This window comes from Oryctolagus cuniculus, chromosome X, assembly GCF_964237555.1.
Source record: "Oryctolagus cuniculus chromosome X, mOryCun1.1, whole genome shotgun sequence".
NCBI classification, from domain to species: domain Eukaryota; kingdom Metazoa; phylum Chordata; class Mammalia; order Lagomorpha; family Leporidae; genus Oryctolagus; species Oryctolagus cuniculus.
This window is the reverse complement of record NC_091453.1, coordinates 33,861,640-33,885,318: the sequence shown is the minus strand read 5'-3', so window position 1 is coordinate 33,885,318 and position 23,679 is coordinate 33,861,640. Positions and strand designations below refer to the sequence as shown.

The following is a 23,679-nucleotide window of genomic DNA, read 5'->3' as shown; positions in this document are numbered from 1 at the left end:
AGACGGTCCCCGCAATGCAATGGCGCGGGCCAGTCAAGCAGCCCTTGCCCAGGGACCAGCTCCTAGGTAGATCCTCTCATCAGCTCCAGCATCCAGCCTTGGCCTCAGGCAGGCAGGCAGGCAGGCTGTGATTAGGTCAGGACAAGCTGCCGTTGGTTACACCCCACGCACACCACCCAGCTAGGCCCCAGAGCAGAGCCATAGCAACTAGAGGGACAATTATGTTTCCATGCCACCTGTCATTGGCTCAGCCAGCCTGGCCTTTCCCCGGCGACTCATCTCAGCCTCAGGCAACGGACCATGGGTCCTTCAAACCTGTCACTGCCCTCTGCTTCTCTGGACCCCTGGGAGAGGCTGGCATCCTGTTAGGGCGCACGGTCCATAACCACATAGAACCATCGAGGCAAGCAGCTATGTCGGTCTTGCTGCTGGCCAGCTGCCCTGTGACCCATTCCACCTGCCTCTCATCGTAGTCAGTAGCCCACTGATCTCAGCATCTAGAGGGTGACAGGTCAGCCAGCAGAGCATGGAGCCAGGCCCTTGAGTGTGCCGTGATTCAGTGGAGGTGGACCGTTGGTGGCAGATCTGGTATCTCCATTCCCTCAGGCCAGGCCTGATTCCTGTGGCTCCTCTCCCTCTTAGTCCCCGTGTTACATAGTGCACCAAACAGTCATGCAGTTAATTCAACAGATATTCCATCTGCCTACCAGGCCAGCTGTGAGCTGGCTGGAACATGGCTAACCTGTCTGGCATTCTACCCTGCCTGCCACGAATTCAACAGTCAAGGGCTTAGCTAAGTCCTACCTCAGTCCCCTAGCCCTATTCTAGAACAGAGTGTAGATGCTGGTTCTCACGTGCCCACCCCCCATATCCCCACCCCCGTCTCTTTGGGCAGACAGGGCCCTCCCACTCCAGGGACATGACAGTGATGGAAGACATGACCGCTGGCCCTCTGGACCTGGAGAGGAGATTTAAGAGCCTGGGTTCTGGAGCCTGGCTACCTGACTGCTTGGCTCCGCCAGGCACTCAACTGTGTGGCCACAGGCAATTTTCTCACCTGAACCACCTCAAGTGAGTGATTCTAGCTTGGGTATTTCCCACTCATCTGGAAAATGAATCTTTCTGGATTAGCACCTTTGTAGGAGACCTCAAAGGTAAGAGCTTTTCCTATTATGACTGTGCCCTATTTCCAGCCATCTATCCTTTTAGCCTTAATTTAGTACCTACTGTATATCCTGCTCTGCCCAAAGTTCAGGCCAAGGCAAGTTTTATTCATTGCAAGTGGCACAGATTTGGCCTATTTTCATGCACACCTCATACTGGAGTGTAGCACACATACATAAAAGCACATGACCATAGATGCCTGGTGTGATGAATTTTTCACAAGCTAACATACATGTGGAGTCAGAGTGTGGGCTATAAAACATCATCAGCCAGGGCTAGTGTTGTGGCATAGCGGGTAAAGCCACTGCCTGCAGTGCCGGCATCCCATATGGGCACAGGTTCAAGTCCCTGCTGTTCCACTTCCAATCCAGCGCTCTGCTGTGGCTTGGAAAAGCAGTGGAAGATGGCCCAAGTCTTTGGGCCCCTGCACCCATGTGGGAGACCCGGAAGAAGCTTCTGACTCCTGGCTTCGGATCAGCCCAGCACTGGCCATTGCAGCCATCTGGGGGAGTGAACCAGCAGATGGAAGACCTCTCTCTGCCTCTGCCTCTCTGTAACTCTTTCAAGTAAACAAATAAAATATTTTTTTTAAAAATCATCAGCCAGGGCATCTAAATCATTTAACTGAAATCAGCCTGCATCTTACAAGTGCAGTGGTCCCCGTAAGATGGTGTCACCTAATGACATTGCACCCATCTTAGTTTGGGTAAGTACACATTATGATGTTCACGCAACAAGAAAATCACCTAACAATGCATTTCTTGGAATATGTCCCCATCCTTAATTGATGCATGACTGTACTGGTTGAGTCATAATTTAAATGGCAGCACTTTTTTTTTGTCTTTCTTAGTAATACATAAAATAATGGTGCATTTTGTAGTCAATGATGACTCAGGATCACTGAAGTCCAGTAATAACAATAACAACAACAACAACAGCTGTGAAAATAGCACCTGACATTTCCAGAAGCCTGCAAGGATCCTGACACTTGGCAGAATTGCCTGGTTTAATTCCCAGTGCAGTCCCATGAGGAAAATATTTTTACCCCCATATTAAGGACTGAGGAAACTGAGACCCTGAGGGATCAAGCAAGTTGTTCACAGTTCTTTTTTTTTTTCTTTTTAATTTGAAAGGCAGAGAGAGAGAGCATGCTCTTCCATCTGCTGATTCACCCCCCAAATGTCTACAACAGCTGCGGCTGGGATAGGCCAAGGTCAGGAGCCCAGAACTTGATCTAGGTCTCCCAAGTGGGTGGCAGGAACTCAAGCAAGCAGGACTGGGTCTCGAACCCAGGCACTTTGGCCTTGAGTGTGGGCACATCTAGACTGCTTGTGCCAAGCACCTGCCCCTCACAGTCAACTCTTGTACCCAGCACTTACAGCAGTTCAGAGGTTGTGGGATGGAAGATCTCTTCCAGAACAAAGTCCCAACACACTGATTTTCCAGGGTTTCTGTGGAGGACTGGGAGGGGGAAATAAGTGACACTGACAGACCCTCCTCCCTAGACCAAGTGTCCATCTGCCTGCCTGGGGTGGGGTGGGGAAGTGGAGACAGGGGTGAAGAAATGAAAAAATTAGAGGAAACCAGAGACTGCCTCCTTCTCTAGCTCAGGGCAAATGTCCCTGTCCTCAGGGAATTCTTAAGGGGCAAAGCTAGCTCCCCTGCCCTCCATCTCCTCCCTCCCTCACAGCTCCCACCACCTCCCTCATTCTCTCCCTCCTCAACACCCCACTGCCACCCGTGCTTCCATGGCTCAGAAATTCTTCCACTGGTCTTGCGGATGAGAGAGGCTTCCCCTCTCTGGGTTCCCCTTCCCCTTCCTCCCCTATTCCCTCCTCTTCCTCCTGTAAAGGAAAATATTTGAGATCTTGAACCCCCTAGATTTCAGAAATAGGAAGGCATAGGGGCCTCAAGTCTAGGCTGTGATATGCCAGAGCTTTGAATTACTCCCTTGGAAATAGCTGTAAGCACCAGACAGACAGAGCTCCTATCCCCTGGTGTACTCCCCAGATGCTAGCAACTGCCAGGCTAGCCCAGGCAGAAGCCAAGAGCCAGAACCTCCACCCAGGTCTTCCACATGGGTGACAGGGACCCAAGCACTTGAGCCATTGCCACTGCCTCTGGAGGTTCTGCATTAGCAGGAAGCTGGAGTCGGGAAGGGAGCTGGACATGGAACCCAGATGTGGGATGTGGGATGCAGGTGTCGTAACCACTAGGCCAGATGCCCCAAGGACAGTTTTGAGGTACGCCTTTTTTGGGGGGAGGGAGGGAGAAAGTCCTGGAGGAGAAGGAGGAGGATGAGGAGGGGTGGGAATCATTTATCTAGATGGTATGATCACCATTTAGAGATGAGGAAACGGGCTCAGCGCCTGAGGCAGCTTGCTCATGTTCTGGAGCAGATCTGTGTGATCTTCTGTTGCAATTGGCTAGTGGTTTGCACCAGGAACTGGACAGAACTGAATTTTACAATTGAGAGGAGCATCCTGCCCAGCAGGTTCTTGCTGTATGAGTTGTGCACACAGAGAGTAGGGAGATTTGGTCATCAAGTGTGTTCTTGATCTAGTATTGTGCTCACTGAAAGCTTTTTTTTTTTTTAAATAATTAAGCACATGATCACCACACCTGGCCTCACACCAAGTTTGTCTCATCTCAGGGCCTTTGCACTGGCTATCCCAAAAGTTTAGACTGCTTTTTCTCCCAAATATTCTAATGGCCCATCCTCTGTTTTGTTAGGTTCAATACAACTGTCACCTCCTCCAAGTGTCACCTTCCCATTACCATCTGAATGGTGCACCACAGCACTCATCATGGTCTGTAACTCTGCTTGATTTCTATTTGGTTCTTTCTTTCTTGTCTGTTGCCCTAGGAGAGTGATTCCAACCCTATGAGGGCAGCAATTTATTTTTCTGTACTTCTTCCTCATTCCTTCATCCCTAGCCCCTGAAGTAGTGCCTGGAAATAAATATGGAAAGAAATACAGGCAAAATGGCTGAGGACGTAAAAGAACAAATCAATGAATATATCCATGTGAGGCTAAATAAATAAAATGAGATAGATCCACTAAAGGGACTTTGGGGAGAAAGGACCCCTAATTCCCACACTGGAAATGCAATCAAACACATTAGGGAAGACAAAAAGACAATGACTTTATTTTTTACTTAAAAATCCTTGAGTGAAGAGGACTGAGAATTTTTATATATATATAAAAAGGCCCTTGGTATTGGGAGGGTGATTGTGGGGACCAGGCAGGGAGAACAGCAGTCAAGGTAGGGTTCAGGGAAGAAATGGGATTTGGGGGTCTGGGGTGCAGAGTCGGGGCCGGGAGGCAGGGGCAGTAGAGAGCAGAGTAGGGAGTGGGCAGTGACTCAGTCGTCCCACTCGTCGTCTTCATCCTCATCGCCGGCCTGGTCCTCTCCTTCGTCTGAAAGGAGACAAGGATTCAGAGGGAGTTCAGCTTGGGGGGAAAATTCAAAGGCCCTGGAGAGCTGAGGGGGTATTCCTAAGGTCAAGTTAGGGTTTCTGGTTGGGACAAGATAGGCGTTATAGTCGGGAAGTCTGTTCTAGTTGGAGCTGAAATTAATATGGTATTGTTCAAAATATGGTTAGTCTGAGGCCTGGCATTTTAGTTTTGGGGTCTTCTGTTTGTCTGCTTACTACACTTGACCTTAGCCAAAAGGCCAAGAAGTGATTTTTTTTTTTAAGATGTATTTATTTATTTGAAAGGCAGAGAGAGAGCGAGCGAGCGAGCGAGAGCGAACTTCCATCTGCTGGTTCACTCTCCAGATGGCTGCAATGGCCAAAGCCAGGAGCCTGAGACTCCATCTAGGTCTCACACACAGGTGGCAGGGGCCCCAGCACTTGGGCCATCTTCCGTTCCTTTTCCAGGCCATTAATGGGGAGCTGGATCGGCAGTGGAGCAGCTGGGATACAAACCAGAATGATATAGGCTGCTAGTATCACAGGCAGCATATTTATCCATTACCCCACAACTCCGGCCACAGCTGCTCCACTTCTGATCCAGTGCCTGGGAAAGCAGCAGAAGATGGCCCAAGTGCTTGAGCCCCTGCCTCCCACCTGGGAGACCCCAGTGGACTTCCAGGCTCCTGGCTTTGGCCTGGCCCAGTCCCACCTATTGCAGCCATCTGGGGAGTGAACCAGTTGATGGAAGATTCTCTCTCTCTCACTCCCTCCCTCCCTGTAACTCCTTCTCTGTAATTCTGCCTTTCCAATAAAATTTTGAAAAATAACGCTTTAAGAAACATTTCCAAAAAACACGGTTAGTCGGGATATTGTCACACAACAGGTTAATGTTAACCCATTTGTCACTTAAAGGGGCAAGTGTAAATGCTGTTAGTGAAAGTGGGGTAATTTATTTTTGCTTAATGGTGGGTTAATGTTAATCTTTTTAACCCATAATGGAGTTTAATGATAATATTGCCAAATGATGAGGCTGGTTATAATGCTGTCATATAATGGAATCGCGTTAATCTTGTGGACACACTTTGGGGTTAATGTTATTGTCAAAGTTGGAGTTAATTGTATTATTGTCCGGTAATAGGTTAAAATTACTATTATCTTCATATAATGTGTGAAGGATAGTATTGTTGCCACAATAGGAGGTTAATATTAGCATTATTGTAGAAAGATGGAGTTAGCTACTATTATCATGGGTTCATATAAACTGTTGGTACAGGAAGTTAGTGTTAGTGTCGAAGATGGTGCTCTTTAAAATAGGATTGTCACATACTGATGTTAATAGGGCTGAATACAGGACAGCATTAATGCCATGGGCACACCCCTAATGATAATAATAGTTAATATTACATTAATACTATTGTCAAAGGTAAGAGTTATATTATGGTCATATACTGTCTAAATGTTACCACTAAGGAGACTGATCTAAGATTCTTCAATACTGTTACCCACAGACGTATATAATGTTTCTGTTGATGGGGACCGCCTGGGATGTTTGCAGGCCAAGGCTAGCCCTGGCAACCAGGTTCAGGGCCTGGGCCTGACAGGCTCACCGGAAGAGTGGATGGCCCTGCTTCTTTTCTGCATCACGTGCATCAGGGCGCCCACCAGCCCCTCGGAGGTCTGCGGTGGCGGCTGCAGGGCTGAGCTCTCTGGGGCCCCGGGAGTCTGCAGCAAGGAGAGTTTCAGTACTTCTTCCGCCCCTTCTTTGTAATTTTTCCTCCCACACGTCAATCCCTTTCAAGGCTCCCCACCCACCTCCCAAGCTTAGCACTAAACCCCAAGGCCTGGCACCCCCATCAGTCTCAGCCTCCGCCTCCCTGTATGCTGACTTGCACCTGACACCCCGGAGTCCCAGACCCCAGTCCTCCCTTCTGCTGGTCCTCACCTTGTTCAGCTGAATTCCCTGCCGGATTTGATCCAAAAGCGCCCCCCGACCCCCTCCAGAGGCCATGCAACCCCCAGACAGCGGAGCAAGTGGGGGCGGGGGAGGCACTGGCCCATCCCCGGAGCTGGGGGGTGGCGGTGGGGGAGGGGGCGGGGGAGGTGGAATGGCTGGTCCCCCAGCTCCAGGGGGCGGAGGGGGCGGTGGTCCAGAGCGGCCAGTGGCTGGAGGGGGTGGTGGTGGAGGGCCCCCTCGGCCTGGGGGTGGGGGTCCTCGGGGCGTGGGTGGGGGCGGAGCGCCCCCTAAAGGTACAGGGGGTAGTGGACCAGAACGGCCCTTGTTACCCCCCGCCAGAGGTGGTCTGGGGGGCTGGTTCCCTCCTCGAGATGGCGGTGGGGGCGGCTCTGTAGGGGGAAAAATAACACACAGCTGCTATTATTGTCGTTTTCTTGCAAGCTTCAGTTCTGTTCATTTGTAAAATGGGTCCCTCCGCCTGACCAATTCCCCACTCAAGCAGAACAGGGGGTTCTGCAAGGACTGGGTGGCTTCAGGGCTGGAGAAGAAGCGGGTGTAGAGAAGGGGCCTCACCTTGACGCCTCATCTCCTGCCGCACAGCCTCCAGCCCGCCCTGGTCCTCAATGAAGTCGTAGATGAGTTTGGAGGTCTCTGCATCAGTGAGTTGAGCCTCACTGATTCCTGCCCTGGAGAACAGGCTCCGCAGATCCGGGTCCAGGTTGTTCACCTGCCCCGGAAAAGGACCCAGGCAGGGGCGAAGGAATAAGGTGAGGAGGGAGAGGATAGGAATTGTCATTGGGTCCATCCTGGCCAGGGATGTGGGAAGCATGGGGTTTGGATATGGGCTCTGAGCAGTGATCTAGGAAAAGGTGGGTGGAAGTTGAGTGGGTACCAGGGGACTTTGGAGTTACTCACGTCAAATCCGTTCTGGGGGTCCCACCCCACGTGGCTGACATGTCTGGAGGAGGTGAGGAGACTCCAGTGAAGCCCCACTGCCCTTTCTTTCCTCCCTTCCTAGTGAGCCCTCCTACCCTCTCCTGCTCAAACAGATCCTGAGCGGCAGAATTAGTGAATGAGTCTAAATGAGTGCACGAGTGTGAGCAGTAAGAGAAAGAGAAGGGGTCTGTAGGTTTGATGTCGATCTGTCTACCTGTCTTCCCACCATCTACCCACTCAATTATCCACCTATCCATTCACACCCATCCTTTGCATCACTGATCTCTACAGACATCGGCCCCTCCCCATCAGCCCACACATGAGCCACCCCTACCATTTGCCCACTTGTCCACCAATCTGTCCTCATACACACTTGTCTGTCCACCCATCCATCTACCCTTATGCCCCCCTTTCCATCCTGCCGCTCATTTTTCTGCCTATTCAACCACATCATTCTGTTCACTTATCTACGGAACTGTCTTCACCCACATATCTGACCACCTCTCCTTTCCTATCCACCTTGTCTGCGAATCATTCAGCTTATAATGTCCACACACTCATCTGCTCAGCCATCCGTCTACCTGTCCACCACTGAAGTCATCTACCCATCTATCCACCCACCTACTCATTCATTCATCTACCCATCCATCCACCCTTCCACTCATCCACTTCCTGTACCATCAACCTCACTTGTCCACCAGCCTACCAAGGATGGGACTAAGGGACTAAGGTAAGACGAGACAGGTGCCAAGGCTACAAAATTTAAGGAGGCACTCACTCTCTGAGGCATGAATTCCAGTTGCACGACCCTGAGAGCAACTGCCTCCTTGAATTTTGCATGGTATGTGACTTATTTGCCTCTCTGTAGTCCCTTCCTTGCAGCCAGCTGCTCATCCATCTGACAGTTCTTCCATCCACCTAGCTGTTCAGCTCTTCATAAGCCACCCCCCTTCATCCCCAGGAATTGGTAGATCTACTGGGGAGAGGTTCTCACTTGAATCCACTGGGTGCCCCAATATCTGCTTTGCTGATCTTCTTCTTTCCAGAGCGTTTCTTATCAGCTGGGCCAGGAGCAGGTGCTGGGAGCCCACGGTATCGTGAACTTGTGATGTCAGGATTCTGGATGTCCACTGTCACCAGCCCCAAGGACAGTGGGCCAGTTTGTGGGCCTATGGAGAAAATAAGGTGACTGGACCATTAACCCACTTACCTACCAACCAAGTACAGGGGCAAGAAACAGGAAGACTGGGGGTGGGGGGTGGGGAGAGAGGGTCATGGAGAAAATGAGTGAGGGGTCCAAGTGGTTCAATGTAGAAATGGGTGGATCCCATAAACCATTAATAACCATTTAATTCGTGCTTATCACTTAAAGTATTGACTCAGTCATTCACTTACTCATTAATTTGTTAAATTATTCATTCACTGACCCAATTTTTCATCCAATCATTGCTTTCTTCACTGACTGGAATTTTATGTCATTTATTCACTGTTCACTCACTCACTTCCTATTTCATGCAATCTCCCATATCATCCATTTATTCTCGAACCCATTCACTGACACATCTACACACCCAGTCATGTATCTGTTTATGCCTTCAGCGTCCCACAAATTCATCCCCTCCTCTCAGCCATCTATCTGCCACCTGTCTATGCACTTATTCATCCAGCCACACGTCCATGAACCTGCTCATCCATCCACATACCTACCCGTTTGCCCCTCCATTCACCCACTTATCCATCCAGAGACACAAAGCAGAATCAGCACTCACCCCCTTGGTCTCCACCTGGGTGTGAGGGCAAGGGTGGGAGCCCCCCTCTTCTCTCTGGATAGATGGAAAGGGGAAAGTGCTATCACCATCCTGCCACAGGTTCTTGGGCAGGGCCCCTTTTATTGCTACTTGTGCTAGAGGACTCACCTTCATTGGCTGGTGCTGGTGGTGGGGGTAGCTGCCGTCTGTCTGTTGGGGAGCCAAAATCATGATGGGGCTTTTGTAGTTTGCCACCTTTACATTCATCTCTGTGCAACCTCCTTATTACCCCCAAGGCCTCCTCACCTCCACTTTTCCTCTGATTCCTTTTTTGTATCTTCTCTTGCACCAGGGCCCGGAAGGCCTGGGCCTCACCCTCATCTGCAAAGTTCAGGCCCGCTTGGCAGTCCTGCACATGCCTCAGGGTCAGCAGCCTTCCAGGCCCCTCACACCTTTAGCACCCCCTCCCCATGCTCCCTACTGCTGCGCAGGGGTTGGTTGATCACTTACATCTCCGGCAAAGGTGTGGAAGAAGGGGGTGGGAGTGGAGTAGACCAGCTGTGAGTACAGCTCCTGTTCCCAGAGCAGCCGGCCAGCCTGGAGAGGTGCAGGATAGGGGACACACTGGCACGGAGGCACCCTCTGGGTGGGTGACAAGCTGTTATCTGGGCAGGGAGCGTGGTGTCTGGATTTGGGGCTCTGGAGTCTAATTTTGGAGATATTCAGCTCAGTATCAGAGGGAGTGGGGGCTGGGTGTCAGAATCGGAGGGTTGAGATATCGTCTGAGTATCAGACTCTGCGGTGGGAACTGGGTCGTGGTTTGGAAAACTTATGACTGCAAGACCCGGGAAATTGAGGCTCACACATAGACTCACTTGATCCTGCACTGCCCCAACTCCATGGAAGGTAGGCTTTTAGGATTTGGGAGTTGGGGTTGAGATTTGAGGTTCAGACATATAGACTTGGCAGTTGGGGGAGGAGTCCAGACAAAGTATGTGCATTTTAGGGTTTGTAGAGCAGACTTAGAGCTGTGGTGTTTGATCAATAGTTGATGGCTTTGGCATCTTGAAGTGATGGTAGGTCCATCTTTATGGATTTAGGAGGATGAATTTGGGTGTAAGCCTGGAAAGTTTGGGTTGGAGGTTGATAAGACAGGTCTGTTTTTTGCTGCAGCACTACCTCCTTATTTGGGTGTTCAGAAGTGTTAATGTGGAAATTCTGGGGTCCTTGCTGTGGGCTTAAAAAGACTGATTTGGGGGGCTGCGCTGTGGCATAGTAGGTAAAGCCACCACCTGCAGTGCCGGCATTCCATATGGGCGCCGGTTCGAGTCCCAGCTGCTCCATTTCTGATCCAGCTCTCTGCTATGGCCTGGGAAAGCAGTAAAAGATGCCCAAGTCCTTGGGCCCCTGCACCCACATGGGAGACCCAGAGGAGGCTCCTGGCTTTGGATCAGTGCAGCTCCGGCCATTGCTGCCAATTGGGGAGTGAACCAGCAGGTGGAAGACCTCTCTCTCTCTCTCTCTCTCTCTCCTTCTCTGTGTAACTCTGACTTAAATTAATAAATAAATAAAGACTGATTTGGAGTTTGAGAAGTTCAAGACTCAATGAAATCTTCAGGTTCTGGGTCTGAGCAACAACAGGCTTATGACTTAGGAGCTGGGCAAACATCTGGGGCTCAGGAGTTTTGATGGAGGATTTCCTAAGATGCAACATGTCAAGCTGGGAACAGATTTGAGGTACAGGCATAAATCAAATGGTCAGTTTTTAGAATTTGTAGACCCAATTGGGCCTGGGAGGTGGTCTAATATTTGGGGGTTGAGATACCATGATATGGAGACTCTGGGGTCAGTCATTGTGAAGTCAAAAAGGCAAACCAGAGTTTGAGACCTGGGGGAGGGAGCCTTAGTTCTAGGGTTCAGGGATTTGCTCATCTGGTCCCAGGGCTCAGAGCTATGTATGGGCAAAGGTCTGGCTTTGCAGGTTGAGGTCGGGTTTGCCTATCCATTGAGGGGAGGGTCACCTGAAGGCCGTAAAGGCGGATGAAGTAGGACTTCTGGGGGTTATCCTTCACGAAGCACACAGCCCCACAATGCTCCTTGGTCCAGTGCTCGGCTCCAGGGGGCAGCGCCAGGTACAGCTGAACAACTGCAGTGGCCAGCGTCTAGGAGGGAGAGCAGGGATCAGTGGGTCTGGTCTGGTCGTGGGGGGAGCCAGACCTGGGCCTTCCTGTGCCCCTGTCATGGGCCTGAAGGAAGAGTTGCAGCCCGAAGGAAGGTGAGGAGGCCTCGGGATCTTCCTGGGATGGGTGAGCAGTGGAAAAGTGGCTTCTAGGAGAGGGGCTGATGGGGAGGCAGAGGAGGAGGGGGAGATGGAGAGGGAGAGGCAAAGGGTGGGGAGGATGAGGAGGCAGGAGGGAGAGGAAGAAGAGGAAGGGAGGGCCGGGAGATCCCCAGCTCACCCAGCATTTTCGTCCAAGCATCTCGAAGAGTCGCTGGTTCTCGTGGTCCTGAAGCAGGGTGGAGGGAATGTTCTGCTTAACCTCAGGTGCTCCTCGACCCCCGGGCCTGCCTCCCACAGGGCCCCCACTCATGGTGCCTTCTGTCCTTGTCCTCTCCGCCTAGGCTCGGGGTGCAGGGTAAGAAGAGGAACTTCCGCAGTGAGCAAGGGAACAGGAAGTACAAAAAAACCACAAGAGAAACAAGTCCTCCAGGGGGCCTCTCAGTAGGCCTGGCCTCGTCCTCCCCACGGGCCCTCCTCTGTTGGACTGCTTAGACCCATCTTTTTTAACTAGCTCAGGTCCTTCTCCTTCAGTCTTATCCTCTGGGGCCCACCTCCTCCAACAAACTCAGAGCTTCCTCTCTCTGGCTGGCAGCAGGAGCTGAGCCATCTGCAGTACTTCTGCAGGGCTGGCTGGGGCGAGGAGGAGCCATCAGGCTGGGAATCCTCCCTCTGCCCCAAAACACCATAGACTCCGGGGCCCAGGTCCAAGACTTTTCCCTTTAATTCCATAGCAAGCCCCTGGGAGCCCACTCCTATCTTGAGCCACAGATATTGCCAACAGGGTACACACCCCTAGGTCACTTCCCTTACCCTTGTCTCCTGTAGCAACCAAATTATTTTCTGCCCATCAGCCCTTTTTTGTTTTTATTTTGTTTATTTATTTGAAAGGTAGAGTGACAGAGAGAGAGAAAGAGAGAGAGAATCTTCCATATGCTGGTTCACTCTCTAAATGGCTATAGCAGTGAGGGTAGGGCCAGGCCAGGAGCCCAGAACCCCATCTAGGTCTCCCACGTGGGTACAGGGGCCCAAGCACTTGGGTCGTCTGCTGCTGCCTTCCTAGGTGGATTAGCAGGGAGCTGGATCGGAAGTGGAGCAGCCAGAATTTGTACTGGTGCTCCCACATGGGCTCCCAGTGTCACAGCTTATGGCTTAACTCACTGCACCCCAGCGCCGTCCCTCAGCTCTTTATATATATATATATTTTTTAATTTTTAAAAATCATTTATTTATTTATTTGAAAGACAGGGATAGAGAAGGAGAGAAAGAGAGATATCTTCAATCTTCTGGTTCACTCCCCAAAATGCCGCAACGGCCGAAGCTGGGCCGATCTGAAGCCAGAGGCCTGTAGCTTCTTCCGGGTTGCCCACATGAGTGCTGGGGCCCAAGCACTTGGGCCATCTTCCACTGCTTTCCCAGGAGCATTAGCAGGGAGCTGGATCGGAAGCGGAGCAGTCAGGACTTGAACTGGCGCCCATATGGGAGGCCAGCACCACAAGTGGCAGCTTTACCTGCTATGCCACAGCACCGGGCCCCTTCGCTCAGCTCTTTATTAAAATAAAGGAACTTTATGGAGCCAGGGCTGTGGCGCAGCGGGTTAAAGCCCTGGCCTGAAGCACCGGCATCCCATATGGCTGCTGGTTCAAGTCCCAGCTGCTCCACTTCTGATCCAGCTCTCTGCTATGGCCTGGGAAAGCAGTACAAGATAGCCCAGTACTTGGGCCCCTCTACCTGTGTGGGAGACCTGGCAAAAGCTCCTGGCTCCTGGCTTCAGATCGGCCTGGCTCCAGTTGCGGCCATCTGGGGAGTGAACCAATGGATGCAAGACTTCTCTCTCTCTGCCTCTGCCTCTCTGTAAATCTGCCTTTCAAACAAATAAATAAATCTTAAAAAAAAGAAAGGAACTTTATAGCACATACAACATCTTATTTAGTATTTGGTGGTTTTTTTTAAAGGTTTATTCATTTTATTTAAAAGGCAGAGTTAGGGAGAGACACAGAGAGATCTTCCATCCACTGGTTTACTCCCTAAATGACCACAATGGCCAGGGCTGGGCCAAGCAGAAGCCAGGAACTAGGAGCCTTCTCTGGGTCTCCCACGTGTGGGCCATCTTCCGCTGCCATCCCAGGTGCATTAGCAGAGAGCCAGACCAGAAGTGGAGCAGCCAGGAATCGAACCAGAGCACATATGGAATGCGGGTGTGCCAGGTGTCAGCTTAACCTACTACGCCACAGCCCAGGCTCCTCATTGTTTTGCTTTTATTTTTGTTTTACTTTAAACATTTACTTATTTATTTTAAGGGCCGACAGCGATCTCTCATCTTCTCGTTCACTCCCTACATTCCTGCCACAGCCAGGGATGGGTTAGGCCAAGGCCACGAGCCAGGAACTCAGTCTGGGTCTCCCACATAGGTGAGAAGGACCCAACTACTTAAGCCGTCATCTGCTGTCAGGGTGCACGTTAGCAGGAAGCTGGTATGGACAGCAGAGTCAGGATTCACCAGGCACTCCAATTTGGAAGGCAGGTGTCCCAAGAAGCATCTTAATTGCTACACCAAATGCCCGCTCCTGAACTTTGTAAAAATAGGCAGTTGGGGTGGGTTTTAGGCCTAGAGGTTAAGTCCCTGGTTAGGGTATCTGCATCCCATATTGGACTGCATGGGCTCAATACTTACCTCTGGCTCTTGACTCCAGTCTCCTGCTGACACAGACCCTGGGAGGCAGCAGTGATGGCTCAAGTTGTTGGTTTCCTACCACTCCCATGGGAGACCCTGATTGTGTTCCCAGCTCCCAGCTTCCACCCCACCCCAACCCTGGAAGCTCCTTGGTCCAGTCCCTACACGGGAGTGCTGTCTTTCTCTCTAATAATAATAATAATTTTGAAGACTTGATTTTCTCCCCCACTTGACATTCTATTTTCTCTCTCTCTTTTTTTTAATTTTTTTGACAGGCAGAGTGGACAGTGAGAGAGAGACAGAAAGGTCTTCCTTTGCCGTTGGTTCACCCTCCAATGCCATCCTCCACTGCACTCCCTGGCCACAGCAGAGGGCTGGCCTGGAAGAGGGGCAACCGGGACAGAATCCGGCGCCCCAACCGGGACTAGAACCCGGTGTGCCGGCGCCGCAAGGCGGAGGATTAGCCTAGTGAGCCGCGGCGCCGGCTCATTCTATTTTCTCTTAACCTTCATGTAGCACTTGCCAGGTACAGTTTTAACCCCCTTGCATTAAAAATCAAAAATTAAAAACCGGTTCGAGGCCCGGCTGCTCCACTTCCGATCCAGCTATCTGCTGTGGCCTGGGAAAGCAGTAGAAGATGGCCCAAGTTCTTGGATCCCTGCACCCGCATGGGAGACCCGGATGAAGCTCCTGGTTCCTGGCTTTGGATCGGTGCAGCTCCGGCCATTGCGGCCAATTGGGGAGGGAACCAGTGAGAGAGACCTCTCTCAGCCGGCGCCGCGGCTCACTAGGCTAATCTTCCGCCTTGCGGCGCCGGCACACCGGGTTCTAGTTCCGGTCGGGGTGCCGGATTCTGTCCCGGTTGCCCCTCTTCCAGGCCAGCTCTCTGCTGTGGCCAGGGAGTGCAGTGGAGGATGGCCCAGGTGCTTGGGCCCTGCACCCCATGGGAGACCAGGAAAAGCACCTGGCTCCTGCCATCGGATCAGCGCGGTGCACCGGCCGCAGCGCGCCAGCCGTGGCGGCCATTGGAGGGTGAACCAACGGCAAAGGAAGACCTTTCTCTCTGTCTCTCTCCCACTGTCCACTCTGCCTGTAAAAAAAAAAATGACCTCTCTCTGCCTCTCCTCTCTCCTCTCTGTGTAACTCTGACTTTCAAATAAATAAATAAATAATCATTTGAACTCTCAAAACAGCCTTTGAGGTACATACTGTTATCATGCCCATTTTCGAGATAAGCAACCTAAGGCCCACAGTGGTTAAATGTCCCAGTAGTGGGGCTGCCGCCCACAGTGCTGGCATCCCATATGGGTGCCAGTTCATGTCCGGCTGCTCCATTTCCAATCCAGCTCTCTGCTATGGCCTGGGAGGGTGGTGGAAGATGGCCCGAGTCCTTGGGCTCCTGCACCTACGTAGGAGAGCTGGAAGAAACTCCTGGCTCCTGGATTCAGATTGGTACAGCTCTGGCCATAGCAGCCATTTGGAGGGTGAACCACCAGATGGAAGATTTCTCTCTCTCTCTACCTGTGCCTCTACCCCTCTGTAACTCTGTCTTTCAAATAAATAAATAAATAGTCCCAGTAGTGCCCAGGTGGCAACTGGAGAGCTCAGATCGCTGGCAGGCTGGGTTCTGAGTGCACGCTTTCATCCCCCCCACTCCATGCTGCCTTTCCTGTTGTTACTGAGTTGTAAGAGCAGTAGCTGTTCATTGTCACCACTGTGTAGTATTCTATGGCATGCACGTGCCAGTTGTTTATCCACAATCTCATGGTTATAGTCGGGCTGTGTTTGCTTCTTGCAGCTGGGAGTCAGGCCACAGTGTTTGCTCCTGGTCCACATGGGCTGAGATACTCTCAGCAGGAGAACTGGTGGGGTTTGCAACATCTTGAACTTTGCCAGATACTGCCAGACTGCTTTCGCACGTGAATACTGCCTGCATGCTACACTGGATCTGTTTCCTCACCCATAACGTAGGCCATTTGGGGGCATGAAGTCCTCAGGTACAGTGATAGCCTTTTTGGGGTGTTGTGCAGGTCTAGGCTGAAACTGACATTTGCAGGTCCCTAAGAGGCCTCTGTGGCTCCCCATGCTAACAGGTCCAAGGCCACTTTCCTAAATCTGGACTCAAGGCCCTTTCTGGAAGTGCAACAGCGGCCTCCCTCCATTCTGTTCCACCTCATGACTCAGTTTATGGTGTCCCCACTCCCCCCCAACTCATAGAGCTTGGAAGGTACTTCAAAAATATTGTGGAAAACTTAAATTAAAAGATAAGCTCATTTGGTGCAAAAAAAAATTTTTTTTGGAAATCCATGTGTGGGAAGGATCTTCAAAAGGTTTGTGGCAGTCTGTATTATAAAAAATTATGCATGGACTTCAAAAATTTCTTGCACCAAAATAAACTTATTGTTCAACTATGTTTTCTATGAGTTTTTAAAAAATACCCTGAGATTTCATACCTCCAGACCTGGAGCACCTTCCAACCTGTTGATTAGGGCCAGCCCCCACTTGCCTTTAAAACTCAACAATTCTAACCTCCATCCATTGCATTCATTCATTAAAAAAAAGATTTATTTATTTATGTGAAGGGCAAAGTGAAAGAGAGAGAGAGAGAGAGAGAGAGAGAGAGAAAGGATCTTCCATCCACTAGTTTATACCTGAAATGTCCCAGCAGCTGCGGCTGGGCAGTTCAAAACCAGGAGCCTAGAACTCCGCACAGTTCTCCCATGTGGGGGGTAGAGGACCAAGCACTTGAGCCATTTCCTGATTCCTGCCAAAGTGTGCAGCAACAGGAAACTGGATCAGAGGTGGAATGAATAAGAAATCAATAATGTCTTATGTCATTTGGCCTTTGGGATTTTTCAAAGTGTCTTATATGTGTTATTAGCTCAGTAACATTCACAGATGGCCCCATGAGGTCAGTTGTCCCTACCTTACTGATGGGGAAGCTGAGGCCCAGAGACGCTTAGGTAACTTGTTTGAGTCACACAGCTTCTGAGTGGTGGAGCTGAGGCCAATTATATGAGGAATAGTTCCTCGTGGGGGCCAAGAGGAACTGCTCCTGCCCCTCCTCTCTCTGCCCCCAGATCTGTCCTCTTTACCTCTACATCAGGAAAGGCTGAACTGCTATATTTGCTGGTTAGTTTCTAAGTTGACATTTACAAGTTGTATACAATGGTCTTTCCATGTCTGTGGGGGACCCACCAGGATATTATGTTCTGCAGGTGCTCAACTCCCTTAGTGGGGGCTGGTATTGTGGTGTAGTGGGTTAAGCTCCTGTCTGTAGTGCTGGCATCCCACATGGGCAATGGTTTGAATCCTGGCTGCTCCACTTCTGATCCAGCTCCCTGCTAATGGCCTGCGAAAGCATGAGAGGATAGCCCAAGTGCTTGGGTCCCTGCACCCACGAGAGACCCAGAAGAGGCTTCTGGCCCCTGGCTTTGGCCCAGCTCCTGCTGTTGTGGCCATTTGGGGAGTGACAGTGCATGGAAGTCTCTCTCTGTAACTCTGCCTTTCAAATAAATAAAAATCTTGTAAAAGTTTTTTAAAAATGGCTTAGTGTTTGCATAGAGCCTGTGCCCATCCTTCTGTATACTTGAAATCATCTCTAGATAACTTACAATATGTAATACAAGGTCAGTGCTTTGTAAATCATTGTTATACTGTATTGTTTAAGAAATAGTGCCAAGAGGGGCTGGCGCTGTGGCATAGCGGTTGAAGCCAATGCCTGCAGTGCTGGCATCCCATATGGATGCCAGATGAAGTCCCGGCCGCTCCACTTCCGATCCAGCTCTCTGCTATGGCCTGGGAAAGCAGTAGAAGATGGCCCAAGTCCTTGGGCCCCTGCACCCACATGAGAGACCTGAAAGAAGCTCCTGGCTCCTGGCTTCGGAACGGCCCAGCTCTGGTCATTGCGGCCAATTGGGTAGTAGTGAACCAGTGGATGGAAGACCTCTCTCTCTCTGCCTCTGCCTCTCTGTAAGTCTGCCTTTCAAATAAAATAAATTAAAAAAATAGTGACAAGAAAAATGTGTATACATGTTCAGTATGATTTTTTCCAAATATTTTAACAATATTTACTAATTGAAAGACAGACATGCAGAGAGAAAAGCAGACATAAAGAGTTTTCCCATCTGCTGATTCACTCCTCAAATGCTCACAACAGTCAAGCCTGGACCAGGCCAAAGCCGGGAGCTGGGAATTAATATTAATACAGGTCTCCCATGTGGGTGGTATGGGCACAACCACTTGAGCTATCACCTGCTGTCCCCTGCCCCCACCCACCCAGTGTGCTCAGAGCAGGAAGCTGGAATGAGGAGCTGAGCCAGGACTGAGACTCAGGCACTTGGAGATGGAATGTGGGCACCCAAGTGGTATCTCAACCATTGTGCCAAATGTCTGCCCCCTTCCAAATGCTTTTAGTTTGAGCTTGGTTGAGGCCACGGGTGTAGAAGCTGTGGATATGAGGGCTGACTGTATTTTCTCTTCTTTCCAAATAGCTGACAGGTTTCAGATTCATGTTTGCCTCTAAATAAATCAAAAGCAGCTTTTTTTGTTGTTGTTATTTTAGTCTTTAGTCTTTAATATAATCATTTTCCCATCCTGAAATATAGTGGTTTATAAATTATTTTCACATTCTTCCTATTGCTGGATTACTCTGCTGGCCTTCATCAGTAATTTGGAGCTGGTTTATTTTGCCTTTTCCATAAATTTATGTATTTATTTGAAAGGCAGAGCATTAGAGAGTGAGTGACAGAGGGCTTGGGATCTTCCATCCACTGTGGAACTTCCACAGTGTGAGCTTCCATTCACTCCCAAGATGGCCACAAGAACCAGGGCTGGACCAGGCCAAAGCCAGAAGCCAGGAACTCCACCCTGGTCTCCCATGTGGGTGGCAGGGGCCCAAGCACTTGAGCCATCACCTGCTGCCTTCCCAGGCGCATAAGCAGGAAGCTGGATGACAAAGAGTATCAAGAACTTGAACCTTAACCCTCTGTGCCACCACATCCACCCTTTTTTTGGTTTTTGTATCCCCTAAGCTCTTGCTTTGCTGCCCTGGATATCAGTACCTGCTGAGGTGATGACCTCAAAGGTAATCTCTTCTCCTGCTCCTTCAAACAGACTTTTAAAAAATTCTAGTAGGCTCAATGTTGTTGTTGTTGTTGTTTTAAGATTTATTTATTTGTTTGAAAGGCAGAGAGAGAAGACTTCCATCTGCTGGCCCACTCCCCAGATGGCTGCAACAGCCAGAGCTGGGTCGATCCAAAGCCAGGAACCAGGAGCTTCCTCCGGGTCTCCCACATGGGTACAGGGGCCCAAGGACTTGGGCCATCTTCCACTGCTTCCTGGGCCACAGCAGAGAGCTGGATCAGAAGAGGAGCAGCCAAGACTTGAACTGGCCCATGCAGGGGATGCTGGCACTGCAGGCGGTGGCTTTACCCGCTTCGCCACAGCACTGGCTTGCTTCAAAGGGACTTTAAACCAAGAAAACCTCAATCCAGCTTTCCTGGGTGTTCTCAGCAAAAGCGTTGGTCTGATGGCAGTCAGTGCACCACAGCTGGGTGGGCACCAGGACCCAGTATACACCTGGTAGTAACTTACACCCACCTCATGCTCCAAAGCTGCTGGGAGGTCACAGATGGAGAATCATTTGCTGCTCTTATCGTGTGCCTTCTCTTATTTGGGGAAGATATTGCCTATAAGATCCTGATCCCCACCCTCCAATCCCCAAGTAGGCAGTAAGACATGGGGGTAGGGGCTGGCGCTGTGGCGTAGCGGGTTAATGCCTGGAATCCCATATGGGCGCCAGTTCTAGTCCTGGCTGCTCCTCTTCCAATCTAGCTCTCTGCTATGGCCTAGGAAAGCAGTAGAAGATGGCCCAAGTCCTTGGGCCTCTGCACCCTCATGGGAGACCTGGAAGAAGCTCCTGGCTTCGGATCGGCGCAGCTCCGGCTGTTGCGGCCATCTGGGGAGTGATCTGGGGAAGATCTCTCTCTCTGTCTCTACCTCTCTCTGTAACTCTGTCTTTCAAATAAATAAAATAAATCTTAAAAAAAAAAAAAAGACATGAGGGTATCTTCCATTCTCTGGGCACCACCATGTAATTGAGTCCATGGACGAGAGCCAGGTGTGGGGAGGTTGCTACTGCTGTTCTTTTAAGACCACAATAGGGCCAAGAGGGCAACTTCAGTTGCCGCACCATCCTCCCCGACCTTCACGGCCCTCTGTACCCCTGCCTGAGGGGTGCTCCCTGGGACAACCTCAGTAGGTGCCCTCTCCCAACCCTCAGACTCCGTGCTCCCTTTTCAATAGGAAGCATTGAGGAGACTTCCTTTCACCCCCTGAAATGACACGCGTGTAAGTCACAAGCCTTGGCGCAGTGGGGCTGTGCCCTCCCCCCCCCTGCCCCCAGCATCTCACCCTTTGCCCTTTGAATGTTGAAGCCCCCCTCTCTCCCTAGGGGCAGAGAGAGGGGGAGCAGGAAGAGAGGAAACGAGGGAGCGGAGGATGTGGCCGGGACAACCAGACTCTGCCCACCAGGAGCTCCCAAAACACCCCCAGGGCAGGTGGGAAGTGCACCAGTGTCTGTCTGTCTGGTTTATTGCGGTATCCCCACGACCTAGCGCAAGCCCCCACGTGCAACAGGACAGTGCTCAGCCCAGACAGCGACCCTGTAACCTACTGCCCTCTTCCCTCAAGCCTTCCCTGTCCTTCCATCACGCCCCTGCTTGGGGAGAGAAAGAAAAAGAACTGAGTTCGCAAGGCCAGTCCCCTCCCACGCACTGCTCTCTGACGCTTGGAGCACTGACGCTAGGGGAAAATGCGTGCCATGGGAGCCCTGGGGCCGGGTGGGGTGGGGTGAGCACAGAGACAGGGGCACTGACGCTAGGCTAGGGGCTTGCGTGCCATGGGAGCTAGGCTAGGGGCATGTGTGCCTTGGGAGCCCTCGGGCCGGGTGGGGTGGGGTGAGCACAGAGACACCTGGAGGGCCGGGAATGGCTCAGTGCTTAGAGCCTCAGGCTCTGGCCCGCCCGTCTCAGCAATGTGCCTTCTGGTACCTTCTCAGAGCCTCAGTCCTCTCGTCCACAAGAGAAGATAACAGCAGTTCAGGTTGTTTGTGAAGGCTCAGTGAGGTAACTCATGCAGGGTGATTAGGACAGGTCTGGGCACGTTGTGACCGCGTTACTGTCGTTTTATGAAATAGCTGAGTAACCAATGATCTCCCTTCCGCCAGTATCCGCCCCTCCCCAAGCCCTTCCTCATCTTCCTCCATCAGATGTGCGGGTCCCACCACCACTGGCAATGGTCAAGCACCGAGCACCCAGGACCACGCTCCCACTGCCCTTTCTCTACTTTTCCCTGCGGCAAAGCGCCTCTCACGGAGCCATCCCGTGAGACCCAGCTCCACCAGGTGTGTCAGAAGCTCCAGGAGCCCTCCCCGCCAACCCGGGATCCCACCCACCACATGGGTCCCGCCCTACTGCCCCACCTGCACAGGAAAATACCGGCTCTGCGAGCTCCACCTCGGACCAGCCGGGGAAGCAGGGGTCCCACCGAGCCCCTGCACTGCCTACGCCCTCACTCCCCACCAGCGCTCCTTGCACCCCAATCTTTGCAATCCCAGGAGTATCCACACCTCAGTCTGTGCGCTCACATCAGTGCCCACAGCCGAGTGTGCGGCTCCAGGCGTGCCCACTCCCCTGCCTGCGGGACCCCCAAAACGATAATGGGACAGCCTGGACTTGACCACACGGGCATGGGGGCGGGACACAGAAATGGAACAGTCCACCCGGAAGCGTACCCCTGCAGAGGGAGGGGCACCTTGGAATGTGCCATTGTACTTCCGGGGGGGAGATACGGAATTCAGGTGACGAAACCTCACCCCGCACCGGAATCCGCCCGCTTGTTCCAAAGACCACATTCCGATCTGGTGAGTGACACAAGACTCTGGCTGTCCTCAATCTCCGGTAGGTCTTCGGTGTCTTTCACTTCCGCCATATTAACGTGTCCCCCCCACCCTGATTCTTTAACTTTGAACCGGCTCTCGAGCAGGCAATTGATTTAGGGCCAGGCCCTTCGTGGGCTCTGATTGGTCGATTACCAATTCTGGTCCTCGCTGTTCTCCGTAGCGTTCAGATCTCAGGAATAACGTAACCCCGCCTCTGCTAGTGCTCACTGGTCTCCAATTGGCCACTGCTTTGGGGGCATGCGCGGTGGTGTCTGACCCGTGGTGGGTTACCGCGAGTGCCGGGCCGTGCGGGTTTAGGGTAGTGGGTTCAGGTACAGAGTAGGATTATTCGCTTGTGAAGAGACAGACTAGGATACTTACAGTTGGAAGTTAATGAGCTTATTCATCATGGTCGCGCCTCCATTGTAACTTCTGTAAAAATCCCAATGGGGCTTTCTTTCCCGAACCCGCTCATTTTAAAATTCATTTATTCTCTGGTTTCTCAAAACAAAACAAAACAAATTGCCTTGAGTTTGGATGTGCGGGAATTGCACAGGGACGGTGGGTGGTCTGGTTGTCCCAACACAGAAAACCTCAGAGTGGACACTGAGTGGTCTTCATATACAATGTAGTAGAGTTATATAAATTGAACTCCTTCTGACAAAACGGCTGCAAAGTGTTCAGCAGTTACAAAGCGCCACAAGCAGGGTCTTTGAGAAAGCACGTTTGGAAGAAGGAACGCCTTCCTGTTCTCTATGCACGCAGTGATGGCTTTGGATCATTAGCACTGACCACATGGGAAAGGATCACTGTCGCTTCATACACATCGTGGGTGATGTAATAAATTAACCGGTTTTGAAATTTTAAATTTTACATTCGTTGTATTTTTTTTAAAGATTTTATTTTTATTTACTTGAGAGGTGGAGTTACAGAGAGAGGTGGAGACAGAGACAGAGGTCTTCTATCCACTGGCTCACTCCCCAAATGGCCACAAGGCCTGGAGCTGGGCCGATCTGAAGCCAGGAGCCAGGTGCTTCTTCCTGGTCTCCCACGCGGGTGCAGGGGCCTAAGCACTTGGGCCATCTTCTACTGCTTTCCTGGGCCACAGCAGAGAGCTGGACATGAAGAGGAGCAACCGGGACTAGAACTGACGCCCATATGGGATGCCGGCGACACAGGCAGAGGATTAACCTAGTGAGCCATGGCGCCGGCCCCTGTATATATATGTTAAAATATGGGTATATATTATATCCATATATATATAATATATATATATTATGTGCAGTTTCAAAAGTATCTAAATATGTGTTCCTAAGTGATACATATTTATTAATATGCTAGCCCAAACTAAGAAAGTACTGAGCAGCCGGGGTGCTGCTGAAGCTAATACCTAGAAGTGTTGACGTGGCTCTAGAACTGGGTAAAGGATAGAGGCTGGAGAGTTTGGAGGAACAAGCTAGACGTAAGGAAAGGGAAAGCAGAAGAAGTCTTTGTAGAGAATAAGTAATCATGGACAGATTCTTTGTAGGCGTGTGGATGTTTATGGCCCTTTAACGAGATCTC

The 23,679-nt window shown here is 51.1% G+C and overlaps 1 protein-coding gene and 1 long non-coding RNA gene across 5 annotated transcripts in view; one reads left to right on the top strand and one right to left on the bottom strand.

The window, feature by feature from the left end:
- LOC103351799 (uncharacterized) overlaps window positions 1-23,679 on the top strand; it is an 82,752-nt gene that overhangs the window by 34,300 nt on the left and 24,773 nt on the right. The window lies entirely within an intron of this gene.
- WAS (WASP actin nucleation promoting factor) lies at window positions 4,291-22,187 on the bottom strand. Of its 4 annotated transcripts, none has more exons than XM_051827082.2 (12): window positions 22,051-22,187; window positions 11,682-11,729; window positions 11,244-11,384; window positions 9,733-9,819; window positions 9,529-9,631; window positions 9,391-9,432; window positions 9,244-9,297; window positions 8,469-8,643; window positions 7,454-7,496; window positions 7,112-7,265; window positions 6,192-6,927; window positions 4,291-4,585 (listed from the first exon to the last, which is right to left on the bottom strand). In XM_051827082.2, the coding sequence occupies exons 1-12, from the start codon at window positions 22,087-22,089 to the stop codon at window positions 4,558-4,560; spliced, it is 1,650 nt and encodes a 549-aa protein (XP_051683042.1). In that variant the 5' UTR covers window positions 22,090-22,187; the 3' UTR covers window positions 4,291-4,557. The 4 variants fall into 4 exon arrangements, with proteins under 4 accessions (XP_051683042.1, XP_051683043.1, XP_008270806.1 ...); XM_051827083.2 differs by lacking the exon at window positions 22,051-22,187 and adding an exon at window positions 21,227-21,350; XM_008272584.4 differs by lacking the exon at window positions 22,051-22,187 and having other exon boundaries at window positions 6,192-6,306; window positions 6,527-6,927; window positions 11,682-11,881.